General features: G+C 40.7%; 1 protein-coding gene across 4 annotated transcripts in view; it reads left to right on the top strand.

The window, feature by feature from the left end:
- Positions 1 to 3,663: 3,663 nt before the first annotated feature.
- Positions 3,664 to 10,413, top strand: part of COMMD9 (COMM domain containing 9) — a 14,749-nt gene continuing 7,999 nt past the window's right edge. For 3 of the 4 annotated variants that reach the window (XM_028501459.2, XM_007106876.4, XM_028501458.2), the window contains exon 1: positions 3,668 to 3,729. In XM_028501459.2, coding sequence (XP_028357260.1) covers positions 3,679 to 3,729 — 51 coding nt within the window. In that variant the 5' untranslated portion in view covers positions 3,668 to 3,678. Of the gene's footprint in view, positions 3,730 to 10,413 lie in introns of all 4 variants that reach the window. The other variant, XM_007106874.4, reaches the window with a different exon arrangement.

The following is a 10,413-nucleotide window of genomic DNA, read 5'->3' as shown; positions in this document are numbered from 1 at the left end:
CGCTGAGCCTGCGCGTCCGGAGGCTGTGCTCCGCAACGGGAGAGGCCGCGGCAGTGAGAGGCCCGCGTACCGCAAATAAAAAAAAAAAAGAAACTCTTTATCCATGTCACTCTCTTCACCATAGCCTCACTGGAGAAGACAGGACAAGGGCTCTAAAAGGATGGTTTCCTCAGAGGCACAGGGCTCAAACGAGGGAAACCAACTAGCTTGGTTTACCCAGGACTGTCCCACTGTTGGCACGGAAAGTCCCCTGTCCCAGGCAAACTGAGATGGTTGGTTGATCACCGTATTGCTAACTCTTTCCCAGAGCACTGGCTAGCTCGGCCCTTCAGTGCTGCCAATGGCTAGAACCACGTCTCCATATAAATAATCCATCCCCATTTTGGGTACAAGTCATCCCTGAGCTCCCTCTAATGGTCAAACGTATTTTTATTATTGCTGCTCGTAACTTACAGATGAGGAAACTGAGGGTCAGCGATGAAATAACTCGCCAGAAGCATACAGGAGCCAGAAATTGAACCTCGATCTTTTTCCAGAGCCCAAGTTATGCCTTCCACTCATCATCCTGTCTCTTAACATACCACTGGGTTGATTGTCCAAGAATACCATTAGATTTTTCTTGCCCCCTGGAGAAGGTAGTCAGACATCCAGACAGAAGAAGCATGAGTTTTCAGCTGTAGCAAGACAAGGAGACATGTAGAGCTTGGTGGTTAACAGCACAGACTCTGGAACCGAACTGCTCAAGTTTGAACCTGGGCTCTGCCAAAATTTTAGCTGTGTGACCTTGGACAAGTTACTTAACTTCTCTGTGCCTCAGTTTTCCCATATGTAAAATGGGAAAAATTATAGTACTCTGTGTGTGTGTGTGTGTATCACACAGGATTGTTATGGGAAGTAAATAAATCATTAAGAGTAAGAGCCTTAAAATGGAGTATGGTGTGCCTCAGTTTACCCATATGTAAAATGGGAAATTTTATAGTACTCTGTGTGTGTGTGTGTATCACACAGGATTGTTATGGGAAGTAAATAAATCATTAAGAGTAAGAGCCTTAAAATGGAGTATGGTATATTTATTAAATAAATCTATTTAATACATTTATTTAATAATACAAATTTATTAAATAAATGAAAGCAAGCACAGATCCATACACCCAGAATTGGAAAGAAATCAGACTAGGCCTAACAAAAACCAGGTAGTGAGACCAAATCATGGAAATTAACATTCTGTTCTGTTCTTTCCCAAGTAAATGTTTATGGCTGAGGGATTGCTGGAAGCTCTCCAGGCCATAGACAAACCTTTAGAAGCAACATGGCAGTGGCAATGTGGGCAGTCCTAGAACAATGGGATGACCTGGTGCAGGGTTGCAGGCCCTGCCTGGCACTGATGGAGCCCAGGGTTTCCTCTCCTTTCATGCCTTCCCTCGAGGGCAAGGAGAGCTGGGTACCCTCCCACTGGGGCAGGTAGGTGTGATCAACATCATTTTTGAAATCAACATCAGCTTCAGTTGAAGTTCAAGAGGCTCAGAGAATTTTCAAGAATTTGTTCAAGATTAAGTTAATAACATGTAGAGTTACATGTGGGATTCGAACTTAGGTTGAATTCTAAAGCCCCTATGCATTTCTGCCTACATGAAATAGTTATTATTGCTCTGTAACAAATTACCTCAAAGCTTAGCAACTTAAAACCACGAACACTCATAATCACACAGTTTTTGAAGGCCAGAGAGCCAGGAGTGTTTTCGCTGGGTGGTTCTGCCTCAGAATCTCTCATGAGGTTGTAGTCAAGATGTTGGTTGGCCAAGGCTACTGTCATTTTCAAGGCTCTACCAGGGCTGAAGAATCTGCTTCCAAACTCAGTAATGGGGCTGTTGGCAGGCCTTAGTTTCTTGCTGGCTATTGGCCGGAGGCTTCAGCTTTTCACCACATGGACCTCTCTAGAGGACTGTTCATAACATGGCAGCTTGTTTTCCCCGGAGCAAGAGATTCAAGAAAAAGAGAGCAGACGAAAGGGAGTACCCAGAAGCTGCAGTTAACTAATTGCAAAAGTTAAACTAATTAGTTTATAACTAATCTTAGATGTGACATACCACTACTCTGCCACCTGCTATTGGTCACAGAGACTAACCCTGGCACAACAAGGGAGGGGACGATACAAGGATGTGAGTACCAGGAGGCCGGGGTCGCTGGGAGCCCTCTTGGAGGCTGGTGACCACTCTGCCCATCTTTCCAAAGTAAGACAAGAAGGCACAGACCTGCAAACAATAAGGTAATATCCCTGCAGAAAAGTCACAGAAAGTAATTTTAGTCTAACCACTTTTGAGGGGTTTTTGTTTATTTAAGAAAACATTTACTTCAATCAAGGCACTGGGCTGGCCCTATGAATACAGGCAGGAGTAACCCTAGAGCTTACAGGGACTTACGGCAGAAAACAAGAATCAAGCCATGTGGTCCTGGAAGGAGAGAAGAGGGAGAGGCCAAGAAAGAGAGCTGGGATCAGGACTCCAGGACAAGGTGGGTCTAAAATCTGCTAGTCCAGCTATGGGTCCATCCTCAGACAACCTGGGTTTATTTTCCTGGGGCTGGACAACATCCTCACAGAAAATGGGAGAGAGAAAAGAAGGAGGGGGAGGAGTAGGAGGCAGAAAAACAAATGACCAATTCCCGGACTCGCACAATTAGACATTCTTTCTCTAGCTTGAATTTATCAGACCCTGTTTCAAGCCAAATTTTGCTAAGGAACTGGGTATGGAAAAAGAAAGAACCAACTAGATCCTAAAGATGCATAAGGGAAATGTCAGAGGCTGGGGTTAGAAGGCAGAGGAGATAGGTTCCTTAAAACCAAGTTCCAGGACTTCACAATTTGAGTCTGTTCCGAGGTAGGACCTCTGATCACTGGGCAAATCAGAGTCTTGGACTGCCCACTCAAAACCATCCTTACATTCATTATAATTATGTTGTTGAATAAATGAATTAAAGTCATTTCCATGAACTACCCCTCCCATCCCCACTATAGGTGTAATAGGAACCTAGTTAGGTAATATCTTTCATTGGATTCCCTTTCTACTCCTTGTCCCAAACACTTCCTCACCTGCTCATCAAAACCGAGCTCCCCTTGGACTAGAGAAAGTCATCAACACCCTTTCCTCATCTGGATAAGGTTAATAATACCAGCTCCTACCTACCCCAGAGACACAAAGGAAACTGTACACATGAAATCAATTTTACATTCTTCAAGACAGGCGGAGTGGGGGGTAAATTCCAAGAATTGCAATGATGTGCACAGCTACTTTAATTCTAAGAGGCCAGGTACGAAGATCACTCCAGAACAGCTAAGGCGCTTGTCAAACCTGCAGATGCATTCCCCAAATTAGCCAGCCCACCCACGAGTCAAGAGAAAATCAGTTTCCCCTGCCCTGGTAAGTAGACAAGCCAAGCCAAGCCAATTTCCTCCCATGAAAACCATCCAGCACCTGCGTCCTCCAAACCCCACGGTCCTAGAGTCTCCGCGCTGAGCTATCCAGCCTCCGCGCCCTACTCGGCTCCGCCCCATCCCGTAGTCCCAAGAGCCAGGCAGCTCCCGCCACCCTAAAGGACTATAGCCCCCGGCATGCCCCGCGCTGCTGTCGGAGCCTCCAGACCGCGCTTCTCCGCCTACCTAGGTCACGTGACTCGGGGAAGATGGCCGCGCTGACGGTGGAGGTCTTTGCAGCTCTCCAGAGCCTGCTGAAGGTAAATGAAAGGGGTGGGGACAGCGCGAGGCGGTCCTTTGTCTCCGAGACTGCACAGAGCAGGAATTGGGGACAAACGGACCCCGATTCGGAGCCACGACGCTGCCACTGCCTCTCACTGTGACTCCTAGCAGGTCGTTGCGCTTTTCTGAGCTTTTTGAAAGTACGAACAAAATTAATACCACTTTGACAGGATAGTGGGGAAACAAGACAATGGACCTGAAGGCGCTGTACAAATTTTCCCTACTAATAGTCTCGGGGGCTGGCTTTCGGGGTTTGGGCGTTGGGGTTGTAATCTCTAGATCGGCGTTGCCAGTTCCCCATTTCATCTCGCAGCCCATCTGCGCTCTCCAGTTCTCTCCTCTGCGTCCGCCCCCTGAGTCGAGTGTGCGTTCTGTGTTCTCCTGAGTCCTGGGGGTTTTTTATTAGCTTTGACCTGTGTGAGGGACAAAACACTCTCCTGACAATCAGTTGAAAAATTGTGAGGATGGAAGGGATGTACTTCATGTGGCTTTGTAGGAGACTGGAATTTTTTGCTTAATTTATGACTTTCTCTATAGAAGAAGCGGCGGCTTTATCTTCCTTCGTAGAACTTGTCACTAGATGACATTTTGCATCTGGTTGCCTGTTGTCTGCCTTTCTCACAAGAATGTGAGATCCACGAGGGACCTTGTTTTTAAAAAAACTCCAGACGAAGAGAGTTGAGTTAATTCCACTCAGCAGTTCATGGCACAGCCTCATCATTGGTCCACGCAATGGTCCTTCTTTTGTTTTAACCACCTCCCCAGCGTTCACTTGTATTCTCCAACCTCTACGGGCATCTACTCTGTTATTCACAAATGTATGCGTAACAAGCGTATCCTCCACACCTGGCATACAGCATGTGCTCAATAAATAGCTGTTCTATGAATTAATAAATGTAGTAAAGCTGGGACTGGAAACCTAGAGCTCTCAACTCCCAACCCAGTGCCTTTTCACCCTTACTGTGGCTGCTCTACCCCCAACCTCCACCCCAATCCCTCTTCGTTCTATGGGCTTTTTTTCTTTAATACACTTATAAAAATCATTATTAATGTGTAACACACATACAAAAAAAGTGCACAGATTATAAGTGCACCGTTTAATGATTTATTACCACCACCACAGTCAAACAATGAAATGTTACCAGTGTGGCAGAAGGCTCTCTGTTGTCCCTTCGTTATCTCCCTCACTCTGCTCCCCGACAGTAACCACTGTCTTTACTTCTAATATGTCAATTTAATATTGCTCACATTTGAACTTCACATAAATGGAATAATAGGGCATATTTTTGTGTGTGTGTCTGGCTTCTTTTGTTTGCTATTATGTAGCAGTAGTTCCTTCATTTGCATTCCTATTGTCCTATGTACTTTTAAAAAAAATTACATAAACTATTAATTTTGAGATATAGGTTTACAGGTAGTTGCAAAAAACAATACAGAAAGATCCCATTTATCCATTACTCAGTTTCCCCCAATGGTAACATCTTGCAAAACTATAGTATGATATCCCAACCAGGATATTGACATTGATAGTCAAGATTCAGAACATTTTCCATCACCACAGTGTTCTTCATGTTGCCCTTTTATAGCCACACCCCCTTCCCCTCTGCCCTCACCCCTTTCATAACCTCTGGTATTCACCAATTTGTTTTTCATTTCTGTAATTTTGTCATTTCAAGAATGTTATATAAGTGAGGGACTTCCCCAGTGGCTCAGTGTTTAAGAATCCGCCTGCCAATGCAGGGGGCACGGGTTCAATCCCTGATCTGGGAAGATTCCACATGCTGCAGAGCACCTCAGCTCGTGCACCACAACTACTGAGCCTGTGTTCTAGAGCCCGCGAGCCACAACTCCTGAGCCCACGTACCACAACTACTGAAGCCCGCGCACGTAGAGCCCGTGCTCCGCAACAAGAGAAGCCACCGCAATGAGAATCCCGTGGACCACAAGGAAGGGTAGACCCCGCTCCCCGCAACTAGAGAAAGTCCGTACACAGCAACGAAGACCCAACACAGCCAAAAACAAAAATAAATACTATAAAAAAAATCAGTTGTTTCTATACACTAACAATGAAACATTCAAAAAAAAAACGTTATGTAAGTGAAATCATACAATATGTAACCTTTTGGGACTGGCTTTTTTCATTGAGCCCAATTTTCTGGAGCCATGTTACGTGTTTTAATAGATCTTTCCTTTTTATTGCTAAGTAGTATTCTATGGTATGACATCTACATTGTTTCCAGTTTTTTGCTATTACAAATAAACCTGCTATAAACATTTGTATACAGATTTCTGTATGAACATAAGTCTCTATTTCTCTGAAATTAATGCCCAGGAGTATAGTTCTGGATCATTTGGTAGTTACATGTTCAGGGTTTTGTTGTTGTTTTTATGAAACTGCCAAACTGTTTTCCAGAGTGGCTGTACTACTTTACATTCCCAACAGCAGTGCATGAATGGTCCAGTTTCTCCCCATCCTCGCAGCATTTATTGGCATCACTATATTTTATTTGAGCTATTCTGATAGGTGTGTATTTATATCTCATTGTGGTTTTAATTCAAAGTTCCCTAATGGTTAATGATGTTCGACATCTTTTCGCGTGCTTATTTACCATCTGTGTATCTTCTTCAGCAGAATATTGCTTTATGTCTTTTGCTCATATTCTAATTTCATTGCTTTTTTACTTTTGCATTTCTTTATATATTCTAGATAGTGGTCCTTTGTCAGATATGTGGTTCGCACATATTCTTTGCTAGTATTTAACTGTCTTTTCATCCTCTTCACAAAGGTGTATTAATTTGCTAGGTCTTCTGTAACAAAGTACTACAGACTTGGTGGCTGACACAACAGAAATTTATTATGTCCCAGTTTTGGAGGCCAGAAGTCTGAGATCAAGGTGTCAGCCAATTTGGTTCCTTCTGAGGGCTTTGAGGGACAAATTGTTCTGTGCCTCTCTCCTAACTTCTGGTGGTTTCTGGTGATATTTAGTGTATCTTGGCTTGTAGACCTCTGCATTGATCTTCATATGAAGTTCTCCCTGTTTGCATTTTTGTGTCTAAATTACCCCTTTTAATTAGGACATCGGTCATATTGGATTAGGGTCCACCCTATGACCTTATCTTCACTATTTATATCTGCAATAATCCTATTTCTAAATGAGATCACATTTTCAGATAGTGGGGGTTATGACTTCAGTATATGACTTTTAGGGGGGACACAGTTCAACCCATAACAGGAGCTTTAGCAGAGCAAAAAATGTTTTAATTTTGATGAAATACAGTTTTTCAAAAATTTTTTCCTTTTATGAATTGAGATTTTTTAATGAATTACGCCTTTGGTGTAAAGTTTAAGAACTCTTTGTGAAGCCATAGCTCTCCAAATTTTCCCCTATTTTTATCTAAAAGTTTTATAGTTTACATTTGTATAACATTTTTTAAAATATTTATTTATTTTAGTTTTGGTTGCGTTAGGTCTTCGTTGCTGCGCGCGGTCTTTCTCTAGTTGCGGCGAGCGGGAGCTACTCTTCGTTGCAATGTGTGGGCTTCTCATTGTGGTGGCTTCTCTTGTTAAGGAGCATGGGCTCTAGGCACGTGGGCTTCAGTAGTTGTGGCTTGCGGGCTCTAGAGCGCAGGCTCAGTAGTTGTAGTACACAGGCTTAGTTGCTCTGCGGCATGTGGGATCTTCCCAGACCAGGGCTCTAACCTGTGTCCCCTGCATTGGCAGGCGGATTCTCAACCACTGCGCCACCGGGGAAGTCCCTACATTTATATAACATTTAAGTCCATGATTGATTTTGCATTAATTTTGTATAAGTTGTGTGGAAAAGTTTGAGAGTTTTTTCTTTTTTTTTTTTTGGCCTGTGAATGTCCCCTTGTTCCAATATCATTTGTTGAAAAGGGCTTTCTTTCCTCCATTGAATTGCTTTTGCGACTTTGTCAAGAATCAATTGGGCATATTTACTGGGTCTACTTCAGGGTTCTTTTGTTTGTTCCATTGATCTATTTGTTTATCCCTCTGAGAATACCATACAGTCTTGATTATCGTAGCTATATAATAAGTCTTGAAATCAGATAGATGGATTCCTCCTACTTCATTCTTTATCAAAATTGTTTTAGCTATTCTAGTTTCTTTGCCTTCCTGTATAAATTTTAGAATGATCTTGGATATATCTTAAAAAAAAAAAACTTACTGAGATTTTCATAGGAATTAGGTTAAATCTGTACATCATTTAGGAGCAAATTGACGTCTTAATGTGTTGGATCATCCAATCCATGATCATGATGTGTCTCCCCATTAATTTAGATCCTTGATTTCTTTTATCTGTATTGTATAATTTTCAGCATACAAGTCCTGTACATGTTTTGTTAGATTTATATCTAAGTATTTTTCTCTTTTTTTTTTTTTGAGCAATTGCAAATGATATTGTACTTTTAATTCCAGTGTCCACATGTTCATTGCTAGTGTGTAGAAATACATCTTATTTTAGTAGGTGTATCTTGGATCTGCAAACTGCTGAACTCACTTATTCTAATAATTTTTTTGTACATTTCTTGGGACTTTCTCATAGACAGTCATGTCCCTGCAAATAGGGACAGTTTTATTTCTTCCTTTCTGATCTGCAGACCTTTTATTTCTTTCTCTTGCCTTATTTCAGTGGATAGAATTTTCAGCACAATGTGGAATAACAGTGGTGAGAGCCCACATCCTTGCCTTGTTCCCAACTTTAGTCTTTCATCATTATGTTTTCTCTAGGTTTTTTGGTAGATGCTCTATGTCAAGGTATGGAAGTTCCCCTCTATTCCTAATTTTATGAGAGTTTTCATCAAGAATGGATGTTGAATTTTGTCAGCTGCTCTTTCTGCATTGATTGATATCCTAGGATTTTCTCCTTGAGCCTGGTAATATGGTGGATCACATAGATTTTCAAATACTGAACTGGCCTAGCATCCCTGGAATAAATTCCACCTAGTTATAGTGAATAATCCTTTTTATATATTGCTGAATTCTATTTGTTAGTATGTTGTTAAGGATCTTTGCATCTATTTTTATGAGGGATATTGGTCTGTAGTTGTTTTTTTGTTTTGTTTTTTACAGTCTCTGTCTGATTTTGGTATCAGGGTAATCCTAGCTTTGTGAAATGAATTGGGAAGTGTTTCCTCCTTTTCTGTTTTCTAGAAGAGATTGTGTAGAATTAGTTAATTCTTTCTTTAAATGTGTATTAGAATTCTCCGGTGAAACCATCTGGGTCTGGTGATTTCTTTTCTGCGGGTTTTAAAATTACAAATTCAGTTTCCTTAACAGTTATAGCACTACTCACTTTTTCAGTTTTATATTGGGAGAGTTATGGTAGTTTGTGTTTTTTGAGAAATTGATCCATTTCATTTACTCTGTCACATTTGTGTGTATAGAGTTGCTTGTAGTTATTCTCTTATTTTCTTTTTGAAATCTGCAGGGTCTGTAGTGATATGCCCTGCTTCATTCCTGATATTGGTAATTTGTGTCTCCTTTCTTTTTAATTTTGTCAGTCTTGCTAAAAGTTTGTTAATTTTATTGATATTTTCGAAGAACTAGTTCTTTGTTCCATTGATTTCTCCTTTTTTATGTTTTCAATTTCTTTGGTGTCTGCTCTTTGTTGTTTCCTTCCTTATTCCTTTGGGTTTATTATGCTCTTGTTTTTCTAGGTTCTTGAGATGAGGGCTTAGATTATTTATTTGAGACTTTTCCTCTTTTCTAATATATGCATTTAATGGTGTAAATTTCCCTCTCAGCACCATCTTGGCTGTATTCCCAAAATTTTGGTGTTGTTTTTCATTTTCATTCATTCAGTGTAATTTTTTTAACTTTCCTTTTAATCCGTGGATTATTTAGAAGTGTGTTGTTTAAGTTTCCAAATGTTTGGACATGTTCTTGTTATCTTATTGATTTCTAATCTGATTCCATTGTGATCACTGAGAACACACTCTGTATGATTTAGTTCTTTTAAGCTCGTTAAGGTTTGTTTTTTGGCTCAGAATATCATCTATCTCGGTATGTGTTCAGTGAGCTTTTGAAAAGAGTGTGTATTCTGTTGTTATTGGGTAGTGTTCTATAAATGTCAATTAGACTGATTGATGGTGTTGTGGAGTTCTTCTGTGTCCTTGTTAAATCCTGTCTAGTTGTTCAATCAATTGTTGAAAGAGGGGTGTTGAAGACCCCAACTGTATTTATAGATTTGTCCATTTCTCCTTTCAGTTCTGTTTTTGCTTCACATATTTTGCAGCTCTCTTGCTGAGGGCATGCACATTCAGGATGTCTTCTGGTCGACAGAACCTTTTACCATTACGTAATGTCCCTCTCTGTCTCTGATAATTTTCTCTGCTGTGAAGTCTACTTTATCTGATATTAATATAGTCACTCTTGCTTTCCTGATTAATATTTGCATGATTTATCTTTTTCCATTCTTTTCCTTTTAATCTGTCTCTGTCATTATATTTGAAGGGAGTTTCTTGTAGATAGCATTTAACTGAGTCATATTTTTTAATCCACTCAGCCAATTTCTGTCTTTTAATTGGTATATTTAGACCACTTACAGCCAATGTAATTATTGAAATATTAGAACTTAAGTTTGCCATTTTATTTTTTGTTTTCTATTTGTCCTTTTTTTTTTTTTTTTTTTTTTTTTTTT

The sequence above is a fragment of the Physeter macrocephalus genome, chromosome 16 (assembly GCF_002837175.3).
Source record: "Physeter macrocephalus isolate SW-GA chromosome 16, ASM283717v5, whole genome shotgun sequence".
Lineage (NCBI taxonomy): Eukaryota > Metazoa > Chordata > Mammalia > Artiodactyla > Physeteridae > Physeter > Physeter macrocephalus.
Note: the sequence above shows the minus strand (reverse complement) of the source record. Positions and strands in the feature narration are given on the sequence as shown.